Source organism: Prinia subflava, chromosome 1 (genome assembly GCF_021018805.1).
Source record: "Prinia subflava isolate CZ2003 ecotype Zambia chromosome 1, Cam_Psub_1.2, whole genome shotgun sequence".
Classification (NCBI taxonomy): Eukaryota; Metazoa; Chordata; class Aves; order Passeriformes; family Cisticolidae; genus Prinia; species Prinia subflava.
Window position 1 is genome coordinate 8,051,931 of NC_086247.1, and position 11,771 is coordinate 8,063,701.

Sequence of the window (11,771 nt, forward strand, 5' to 3'; positions counted from 1 at the left end):
GCAAATCCCTGGAAGATAACTCTGTAGGGGAGGGCTGAGCACAATGATCTTGACTCAGCCTCCAGTTTGTGGCATCTCCCACCTGCAGGAGGATATTTAGAAGTTATGTTCATTTTCAAGTTTCTCACTCTTTCTCACTCAGCACCACTGCTGTAGGGGACAGGGTGGATAAGCAGCTTTAGTCTGCTACAGCAGCAGCTCCCTTGGGCTCCCCACTCTATCTCCATTTATTCTACAACCAAGCAATATGATAAAGCACTCACAAATCCTGTTAACAATCAGGATAAAAGCCGGAAACCTAAAAAGCTGCTCAAAAGATAAGCAAGTAATCTGATGTTCTGTGGCTGACGTCTTTCTCACTCCTGCTTTTGCACCCTTGTTGTGCTCTGCAGTTCCTGACAGCAGCTCAGGGTCCCTTCCCAGAAGTTCCTTTGCAAAAGAACTTTCTGTAGGATGAGCCCCTTCTGTTTTCAATGTTGGCTCTTGGTTAGAGGGATGAAAAACATTCCTCAGAGGGCCAATAAGTTAGTGTAAGCCACAATTCCACAGGAACAGTAATATGGAACAAATGTAGGATCACGAGTCATAAACACTCTCTCCTCCTACCCACTGTTGAATCAAATCAAAACAGAGGAAGAAAGAATAAACACCAAAGGCACTGCTGGCCTGAATCTACTGTAAAGGGTCTGAAAAGAAGCATGTCCCTGTCAGGACTGCTTGGTGCTCTGACTCCTCCAGTGCTGACAATGCTGAGTGTGAGAGCCAAAGACATTAAACAATCACAGAATCATTGAGGTTGGAAAAGACCTGTAAGGTTATTGAGTCCAATCATTAACCCAGCACTGCCAGGCCCAGCACTAAACTGTGTCCCTAAGTACCACATCCATGTGGGTTTTGAACAAAAAATAAAACAGAGGGGAACTGGAAACACACACATGGCATCTAGCTGTCTGAAGACTTCAGCTATAACCTCAGCTATAACCTTCTCAGGAGTTAATCTGTGAAACCTCTGCAGAAATTTTTCCCTGCTTAAATTTCCTGAGCCTGCCAATAAAAGCTGCAAGCAGCCTGAAGTCATTGTCCCCTTTTCTTCACAGCCCCACCTCAAAAAATTATCAGGAGGGCCCAGCAAAGCATACTCAAAGAGAAAACAACCAGTCCCAACATTTAGCGAGGCCTCTTACAGGTTCCCTGGTAATATCCTTGGTGATCAGCCTCGGAGGCATGCTGAGGTTTTCATTTCACAGTGAGTGTGTGTGCCCAGAGCGCTCTGAGCACTTGCAGCCGTGACACCTAGGGCAGATTCCTCCTTTCTTAGCTGCATGGGAAACTGGGCTGTCTCACAGACAGAGCAGTAGCCTTCCCCCAGGGCAGCCCCCACATTAAGACCCTGTGCCCCAGCCCTTCAGCACAGTCCTGAATATTTAGGTAATGCTCTTCAGAGCAAAGGTTTTTAAGTTCCCTCTTCCCCTCCGGCCCCTGGACATTTCTGCTGTCATTTCCATTTGGAACACTGATTTGATGGTGTATTCTCCATGGAATCTCTCAAAGCCCTAACCTATACACCTTTTCTGAATTGTTTGTTGGGTGTTTTTTTATAGGACTTGGCAGTTTTCATGGTAAAATATGCAGTAGAAAAAAAAAAACAGAAGAGAGATGAAATTCCACAGCATTTCACCAAAGGAAGAAGGTAAAACACAAAATCCCCATCACCTGCTTCCCTGTATTACCCCAGATATTCTCACTTAACACCTCAGCTCCTGGAGTCGAGAGCCAGATACCAGAGCCACAAAGAAAAGCCTTGCTGCATGCAAAACTAAAAGGCTAAAGAAAGATCATAACAGAAGATAAAAGGCATGTAATATTGTAATATGACATGTAATAATTTGTTAGAATGACTCTTTGGAGTCTACGGTTGCAGGGAGGTTCCAGAATCTTTGAACAGCAGAATCTGTCAGAGCAGAGAAAGGAGCGGGTCTGTTCTGTTTCCTTCTGGAGACACTGAGAGGTGGGCTGGCTTCTCCCTTGCAATCTCGTACATACCGCAGGCCGGGGGCTGTCCTCGGCTCCGTGTGCCCGGGATCTCCCGGCCCTGGCTGTCCGCGCACCAGCACGGTCCCTGCGGGTGGCACTGGCGGGGCGCGAAGCCGCCGCCCGGCGCGCAGGAGGGCACCAGGGGCTGCTGGAAGCGCAGCGCTGCGGAGCGCTCAGCCTCGCACCTCGAGGGGCCTGCGGGGAAAACAGAGAGCCTTAACCAGGGGAAGGGAAACGATTCAGAGCCACCTCTGTCCGAGCCCATCGTTTGCCTATTTGGGAGGAAAAAAAAAAAAAAAAAGAAGTTTAATTTCCTGATCGTTTTCAGTGATGCATCAAGTACCAGCTCAAACTGCGAATTCCCCATCCTCTTTTTCCGAGAAGAATTTAGGTGTTAATTTCTGAAAGCTAAACAGAAGATAAAACCTCCAAACATTTTTCAGCCACAGCTGCAAGTGGGCAGAGCAGGAATATTTATCCCAGGGAACCACGCTGGAGGCTGGGGGAGTTCTAGCCCTTAGTGCAAAAGCAGAGTTGGTCATCAGAGACAGGCGTACAGCTTGGGGGAATGATTTGAAGGCAAACACTGATGTTTCTGAAGAGAATGAGGCACTGCACCTGCAAACAGATCTGCACCCAAACAGATCTGTCACCCGAAACCACTCAAATTAGGAAAGCTGTCAGAGTCCCCTGGATGAACAGGTTGCTCTGTCATGGTGCTCTGTTTCCTTCTGAGGACACTGAGAGGTGAGCTCACTTCTCCTTTGGCAATCTCATACATACCACTGTGGACATATGGGCTGAGACCACCCTATGTCTCCATTTCCCTCTGCAGGGATCTGAAGGCCCTAATCCTGTCAAACTGACCTTAAAGGCAAAGAGGGCAAAATTCAGCAAGTAAATTTTCTGGGGTATGCTCTCTCCAATACAGGACTTTACCCTCTGAACAAAAATTTTGCTTCTTTATATTAACCTGCAATCCTACAACCTAACCACTTCTCACCTTCAAGAACTTTCCAGCTCCACCCAGCTACATGAGTGAGGCAATGAGAGCACCGTGTCAGAGCAACCTGTTCACCCAGGGGACTCTGACAGCTTTCCTGATTTGAGTGGCTTCGGGTGACAGAGCTGTGTAAGTCACCAGAGCATCCTGATGAACGAGGTCACATCTCCATCTTGTGGCTGCAACACCTTCATCTGCGCTGACAGCTGCTGCAGCCCCAGCTACAGCCAGAGCTAAGCAAAACCACTGTGCAGTGCAGAGGGAAGATGCTTTCAAGACTCCCCAGAAGAATCAGCTTGTCCCAAAGCCAGAAAAACTGTTTGACTATATGGCCAGAAGACTGACATCAGTATCTGCTTATTATTTCTGGTGATGCAACTCCTTAGCAAGAGTCAGAAAGTAATGACAGATGAGTTTGATATTTTGGATAGGAGGATGAGGTATCACACAGGAGATTCAAACTCTCCTCAGCCAAGGCAGTTTGCTTTGGGTTCTGGTCTGGGAGAAAGGAGGTACCTGACCTCCTGTCCTGCAGAGTTCATTGCCTGTAAGTGGAGAAACTCTCTCCCCACACACCTGCCCTGACCAGGGAAGGAGTGGGCCCAAGGACGGATCCAAAAGTTTAGCCTTGCTGGCCAAGGCTCTACAAACTCTTGTGTGGCCTCCTGGGAAGGGAGTGTGTCGTGGTCATTGTAAAATCCTTCCTGTTTCTTAGTGTACCAACATAAATTAGGGAGCATTTTCTCAGGCTTTCAATTTAATAAATCCATTTCCATAATCTCAGGGCAAGAGATACGGAGAGTTCATGGGATTTCAAACAATGTGATCTGCAGGCAGGTGGGAAAGCAGTGACCAGAGGACAGGTACAATCTGCTGCAAAAGAATGTACAGTGCAGAGGATAAAAGCCAGCTGCAATTGAGGGACCTTGATTCTTGCATTGAAACTGTGATATTATACATTTTTAGAGCTAAAAAGTCTTAGAACAGCCCTCCCCAACAGTAGCTGTAACATAAAAGCTCCAGCACTGCCAGCTGATTTACAGAGCATCTCCTGGGTGCTACTTACACCTGAACTTGCCAGAGGTGGCCAGCTGGACCCCCAGGAATCGCCTCTGCAGGATCCTGTGGATGCTGCTCTCTGTGAAGGTGCGGGCAGGCTCTGGCATGGAGAAAACTGTGTCGTAAACTTCATCAAGCAGCAGCTCCAAGCCTGGGAAAGACAGACTTTTAGTACAGGGCCTTCTTTCAAAACAGAAGTCACCCTTATACCAGAGGAGCAAAGCTGGGAGACTCTCAGGAAAAAATAACTCCAGTACTCTAAACAAGTCAAATCTGAACTTATACTGCATAACCCTAAAGCACCACACCCTGAACCCAGGGCTAGGTGCCCAGGCACCACCTTTATACCTTAACATCTACCAAAACAAGCAGGAGAAACATCCTGTAACTGGCTATAGGCTGTGGTTTTGTTAGGTTCAGCCTGCAGTACAGAAATGGATGGAATTTTGGAAACAGATGTTACCAAAACCAACTACAAGTAATTTTGGTTGCATACTAAAAACCAGGACATTCAGTAGTTTCTCTGAGAACTGAGATTTTTTTGATAACTTCTTTCTTTTCTGGGAACTAACTGTTGAAGTTCTTGACTATCATTCAAATCTCAAGCTATTGTGTTTTGTATTTTTCCCCTTAAAAAAAATAAAAATCAAAACTACATTATCTAAGGAAGGTCCTGAAATTCTCAACCTCCTCATTTCCCCTTGCTGAAAAAATAACATTTTTTCTTCTAAACCATCCCATCAACTATTAAAATGCCTAAATCCTGAGGTTATGAGAGAAAAGAATGTCTCTGCCCATTGTAGAGAGGTTGAACTACATATTCTTTAAAGGTCTTTTCCAACCCAAACAATTCCATGGTTCTACATAAGTAAGAAAAAAAAGTTCATTCTTCAGGCCCTTTATACTCCCCTGAATTTGCTAACAGGAGATATCAAATAAGGCACAGCTTTCTAGTGTGGGCAGAAAGAGGACATTCAGAAATCCTATTCCACATCCCAAGGAGGACAGGATTAGCTCCCAGGCACCAACTCCCCTCGTTGCTGACTGAAGCTCTGCTCAGGGTGGGATTTCCCTGGTGAGCTCCAGCCCTCCCCATGGACATTACACTGGTCCCACTGGTCTTACCCCTTGTAAGATTGATACTGAACTTCCAAATGAATCTGAATACTGATAGCTGTTACTATCCTTTCCCTTGGGAACTCAGCACCACCCAGATTAAAGGCTGAGATGCTGGAATCCACTTACCTGTGTCTGCTAACTCTCTCCCCAGGCTGTCCACGCAGTAACAGTACCCAGAGATCTCCGGGAATGTTTCCCTCACTGAGCTGAATTTTTGGAAAGTCCTTGGGAGCCTGGAAGAAAAAGTAGTGTGCCTGTCAAGAGCCCAGGGAGGCCCACTGCCCACAACACAGTGTCAGCTGTTTCCTTCCTGATTTTGTAGAAGGATGTTTGCAGAGCACAAGGCCAGGACAAAATGCTTTGGTCTCCTTTTGGCAACCAGGTGCCTACATGATCCAGATCATTGTTTCGGCAGGATAGCAACTCTCCTAAATGACATTTTTCTAAACAAACAGGATAATCTCCCTTCACACAGATTTCTGAGCCTTCCTAAGCATGCACCCTGCATCTAACTCACTTTCAATTCTATTCTCATCTTCGGGAGCCTGTCAAAGAGTGTAAAATAGATGGGCGTTGGCTTAGTGTTATTACAACACCCATTCATTAGATCCTTCCACAAATCTGCACGAGATGGCAGAATGCCTAAAAAAAAAGGCTGCTTCCCCTTCCTTACTTGCCACATACAATTTCTACACTGAATTAAGTACAAAACCTGATAAAAACCTTGCTAATTCTTTCATTTTCAAGGCATGGCTCAACAGATTAAGGAGAAGGAGAAAAGGATTTTAATATGCAACAAGACTTACTTTGGTTTCTGGAGATCAAAGAGATGATTTCCAGTGTAATATTCTAGGAGTGACAACAGCCTTATTCCAGCAAAGCAATTATTTAAGAAATAAACTTAATAGGTTCAAGTTGGAAAAACTATAATAAATGGAGTCTTAATTGAGGGATATCCTGAGGTTTCTCCAAGCAAAAGATAAGTTTTCCTAGTTTCAAAGTGCCAAGTTCTAAAACAATCATATTATTTAATGGACACATCCCCTTACCCTGAAATAGTATAAAGGTCTGTGTGTCCCAGCTGCACGTGGCCTATTTGGAATAACCTGGCAACAGGAAAGTGGAATTTTCTGCTCAACACCTTCAGAGAGTTACACAAATTAGGTTTTTACCAAGGATGGTCACTCAGCAATAAGAATATTGGTGGATTAGGCACTGATTAACTGGGGAAAGGCAGTTCACAGCCACGCTGGGAAACTGTGACCAGGCTCAATTCAGTGCCACACTACAGCAGCCTCAAAGATGCTCTAGAACGTGTAGCCTGAGCACTGCAGTGAAATGCTTGTCTGGCTCAGAGCTGGTGCTCAAGTGAGCAGAGCAAGAGGCCTTTGCCACCTCCAAGACTTAGCCTGAATCATAGGACATTGTGGACTGGAAGGAACCTTAAAGACTATTTAATTCCAACCCCCCTGCTATGGGCAGGGGCTGCTCCCACTAGACCAAGTTGCTCAGGGTCCTATCCAACCTTGGCCTTCAACACTTCTAGGGGTGGGGTTTCCTCATTTTCTGTAGGCAACCTGTACCAGCGTCTCACCACTCTCATAGGAAATAATTTCTTCCTAATATCTAAATCTAAACCTACCCTCTTTCAGTCCAAAGCCATTCCCCTTTGTCCTAACACTACATGCATTTGTTAAAAGTCCTTTTCCACCTCTCTTGTAGCCCCGTTTAAATATTGGAAGGCTAAATAAATTATAAACAGATATAAATTAGGCCCACACAAACAAGAGGGCAAAACTTTTCTCACCTTATGTGGAAAATCCAATTCTTACCACATTTTTTATTTTCTCAGACTCTTTAACCACAGTCATTGAGATCAGTAGCAATAACATAGAATTCCTCATTTTTCAGAGCCAGTACAAACCAACTGTGACTACATTTAAGTTATGGATAAATTTATAGTGTCTCTATGTGTTTCAACAAGAATGCTCACACTCAACAATACAGGAAAATAAATAAATGTAAAGTTGTTGGACTTCAAAATACGAGTCTCTTCTCCTGGCTTCCAGCAAAGACAACTCACTACCGATTATAGCAAGAAAGTAAAAAAATCCTCCTTGGCTTCTGATTTTTTGACAGTTCCCATCAATCTGCTATAGGGTGTTCTATATGGCTGCCCAGGCAGGACCTGGACACAGACCATGCAAAAAAAGTAACAGCAGCCAAGCTCTCCAGGTGAGGCAGGAAATTTGGGCTCATCTTTCTTTTTAGAAGTCTTCTGTTTGGAAAAGTCCTAGCTCTAAACTTCTGGTTTTCCCCATTTGTTTGGGGGAGGTGGTTTTACATACCAGCCTATTCTGGAATATTTATGAAGGTCTAGGGAAACGATTTGGAAAGAGTTAAGATGATATTTCCAGATTTCAAAAATCAGTCTGTGGAGCCAAAGAAAGTTTCTCCACTGGTTCCATATGAACATAAATTTCGGGTTAAAATCCTTGTTCAGCTCCAGTCCTTTGCTGTGGAACTCATCCCTTCAACTGTGCATTCTGCCCTGGTTTGGGGAAGGAATAATGACATTTCAGGCAGGAGTAGTGTGAAAATAAATATATTAATGGCCTTAAATACTCAGATATGGTGGCATTAGGTTAAGCCAATGCCATAATTAGAAGGTAGACAGCTGGGACTGAAATGATCCTGCTGTGATTAATTACATGACACGGACAGAAAAATCCAGTCTCACAGGTATTTAAAGGCAAATCTCCCAGTGGGAAGAAAAAAAAAAAAAGTCAGTTTAAAGCATTGATTTCTCCACTATAATTGCTTTCTTAGCATTTCAACACTCCACAGACCAACAAACAAAAGAGCCGGATTATTTTGCTCTCACCAAAACAATCTCTCCTGAAGCTCTGACAAATTTGCACTGTGCATTCAGACCTGTCTTTCAGTTTCACCTAAATTAAAAAGAAACCCCTCCAAAGAGCAAAACTGACATTTACAATAAAACATCTTTGCTGCTACAGAGCCAAGTCACAATGAGATTTATCTTTAGTGCACTGTCCTCCACCAGAGAAACTGGTGCTGACTGAGGTGCTGAGTCAGTGAGACACTGAAAGGTTTCTCTGGAGAGACTGAACACCTGCACCAAAACAAACTCCAACCCTCTGCAACCACCTAGAGCCAGCTCTGCACCAGCACAGCAGTTCCTCACTCACTGTTTCACCACGTAAGCAACCCTGACACCACCTAATGGACACGTAAGATGTTTTCACTGTCAGATGGAACTTCATCCTTGCATGTTATCACTGCTTTCCTCTCCCATATGGAATTGTCTTTCCTACCTCATATCTACATCCAAATCACTCTATTCCTTCTGATTTTATCTCACTTGCTGTTGTCTGTCTGTCTCAAAAGCAGCCCTGGCTACTACAGATCACAAGGTGGTATCCAGTGGTGTGTGAAGACAACCAATTAGACTGCAGGGATGGAACACTTTTTTCTTTTTCTTTTTCTTTTTTTTTTTTTTTTTTTAATAATCAAATTTAATTCAGAAGGAAGAGTTTTTTCACTTGGCCCATTCTTTAACAGAATATATCATAATGTGCAGTTACAGAAGAAGGACTCCATGCAGCAAAAATCACAAAAAAGCAGTCAGATGGTGCCTTGAAGGGGTATGCAGGATTCCCTTTCTGACTCAGAAACCTGAGCTCTTACCTGTTGTAACTATGAACAAGATCAAAAACGCTCATGTCTGTTGTGTTGACAAACTTGCACTGCACAGGCAGAAACTCTCCATCTGCTGAGCACTGTGGCGGGCTCTTCTCCCCAAACCCGTGCAGGATGCGACGATCCCGGATCTCACAGTTCCCTGGACCTAATGAGGAAAAGAGGTAATGTTTATTTGTCTATTGACTTCCCACAAACAGCTGAATGGGCACCCTGTTGTTTAAAAGGGGGTTGCATTCCTTACATGAGACACTGAGGTGCATCATCTTGTTTTTATGGACTCAGTAATCTTGGTCTCTATTCACACCAAGCCTTTCAAACCTGCAAACCCCCTTATTTTGTTGAATATTACTTACACCGTGCTGGCTTTCCTCTTTGTCTGGTGCCATAAATCTCCATTCCTTCTGGATCTACACACCAGCACTGCCCCAGCTCCATGTCACACTGCACCTCGTCAAAAGCCCCTGAATCCAGGCACTGAGGGATGTAGGAGATGCTGCTGCTGTTGATGTATCGGCTCACCAAGATCCTCTGCTTTTTCAGCTGGCAAAAGGACAAGCCTGAAGTACCAGAGAGGGGCACTGTTAGAGGAGGGTTCTTGTTGGCCACTGAATCATTTATTGAGAAAAGATCTGAATTTTCTCAGAATTACAAGTTCTAAGTCTGCCACCCAGGTGGCATGAGGACATTGATGGACTTGAGGTTATGAAAATTGGTATAGAGAAGCCCACCACAGATGGGGTTGAAGCTCTCCAACTCAAAAGCCATTGTATTAAATCAACTTTTCCTTCACAATTTGTCTTACTGGGACCTTCATAAATACAGACATCCAGGTGTATCAGGTTTCCATGACAATCCACTAGAAAGACGTAGCAAATCACCACAAACCAGAGTCCATTGAAGTCTGGGGCTAGCCTTTTCTTGATTTCAGCAGTTCAAATGCACATTTAAATGGAAAAATAGAGCAAAAATAGGAACTTTTTACTTACAGGATATGGGATATCCATCCTGTTTGCTGCCAGGAACCTCAACACCATTCTCATCTACACACCAACAGGAAAGACCATTCCTACTGCACTGGACTGTCCTGAAGAAGACCACAAGTAACATTTTATTTTGTATGTGCAGAGTCCTCAGTCAGTACCAGACATAACAAAACCATGAAGCAAACCAAATCACATCAAATACTTTAAAATCACAAACTATGGAACTGGCAAGAGCTGCATTTCTGGCAACTCTAATCAGTGGGAACCCTTAAATCCAGTAATTCTCTGAACTCTTCAGGAATTGCAGATATGTGAATTGAAGTCATTGAGGAAGCAAGCAGGTTGGACAGAACCCTAATTCTCATTATCTGAGACTGACCAAACACTTTGGGACAGTTTCTAAGTCAAATCTAGAATGGTCACAGTTGCCACCAGTGGCAAAAACAAGATAATAATAGAGAAATTACAATCTGTCTCAGCCTCAGCTTTAACTTGTTAGCTTCTTGCACCTTCAAGCACATGCTGCTCCCTAAATCACTGTTCTCTGGGTGCTTTTTAGTTTCTTTACTGCCTTCAGAAGGAAACGTGACTGTTCCACTAATGAGGGTGGATAAGTTCTCAGTCACTTGGCTGAGCTGTGCCAGCTGGCACACACATTCACCCATGAGCACGGGTAGGAAGACAACAAACAGCAGCACACTGCAAACTGCACCAAGTATTTGACATCCAAATAATGCTGCCAAGATCAGCCTGTTAATCTTAGACTGACCTCTTAACCCAGAGATTACTTCCAAAAACTAGGAATTCACTTGGGAGAGTCTGGATCTGCAAAATGGCTCAGTGAAGTCCCTTCAAGTCTCCTGCACTCCTCATCCTCCAGCCCACTGATACAATGCCTCTTCAAGATAGGCTAAAACTTTCATTAGCAATGAAAGATCACACCATATGGCAGCACATTAATGGCAGGGATGAATTACCTGAACTGGCCATCCTCTGTGCACTGAGGAACGTAGACTGCTCCTGCTGCAAAAGCCTCTTCCCTCTGAAGTTCACACGGACGCAGTGGTTGGGATTCTGTCTGATACTCTGAAAACAGCAAGAAGATAAACACCTAAGGGTGGTCTCACCACAAACCCATTCTTACCACAACTCTGTCAGTGCCAGCACTGCAGGGGAACAGTCCCAGGTTCAGGGGTCATCCCAGGCTGTTTTCCCATCACTCCCTGTGTGCATTTCTGTGTGGGGCAGCAGAGGCAGGTACTGAACAAACCCGCTGCTCTGCCAGCTGCAGGACGAGCACATGGCAGAGATGATCATGAACCCCTTTCCCAGGCCTGTGTTTAGTTACTCTCAGCTCTGTTCTGTACTGGCATGACTATAATTTTCTGGTATTTGGGGTTCTTTACTGTGTCTATGACCACAAAAGAGCCCTTTGCACAACCACACATACCACCATTAAATTTTCTGAGTGATTATCTTTATTGAAGCTAAGTCACTCACTATGCCACCAAACGGAGAGGTATTTCTTCTTAATCTCATGAAATATTTAAAAATAATCAATTTTTAGCAGCAGCATCAGACTAATTCATATTAGGAGCACTCTCAATTTTCAGTGGGGCAAATTATTAACTACTGAAGCCACCTAGCAAATTTTTAATGCATTCAAAGCTGCATTTGCTGCTGTTTTAGATGTAGAATGCAGAACGATGAAATTCAATCAGTTCTTTTTACAGAGCAGATTAGTTGATCTGACACTTTCCTCATCCTCAAAATCTGATGAATGTCATGCTCTTAATACCACAGATTAGTTTATAAAAATACAGCAAACAAACCCACAGGTACAGCAA

General features: G+C 44.1%; 1 protein-coding gene across 1 annotated transcript in view; it reads right to left on the reverse strand.

Moving 5' to 3' along the window:
- Positions 1-11,372, reverse strand: part of TG (thyroglobulin) — a 144,995-nt gene extending 133,623 nt beyond the window's left edge. The window contains exons 1-8 of the mRNA XM_063418884.1: positions 11,292-11,372; positions 10,902-11,035; positions 9,928-10,025; positions 9,295-9,498; positions 8,927-9,086; positions 5,342-5,448; positions 4,104-4,247; positions 2,044-2,229 (exon numbers count right to left, since the gene is read on the reverse strand). Of these exons, the coding sequence (XP_063274954.1) occupies positions 2,044-2,229; positions 4,104-4,247; positions 5,342-5,448; positions 8,927-9,086; positions 9,295-9,498; positions 9,928-10,025; positions 10,902-11,035; positions 11,292-11,372 (1,114 nt within the window). The remainder of the gene's footprint in view (positions 1-2,043; positions 2,230-4,103; positions 4,248-5,341; positions 5,449-8,926; positions 9,087-9,294; positions 9,499-9,927; positions 10,026-10,901; positions 11,036-11,291) is intronic.
- Positions 11,373-11,771: the final 399 nt, after the last annotated feature.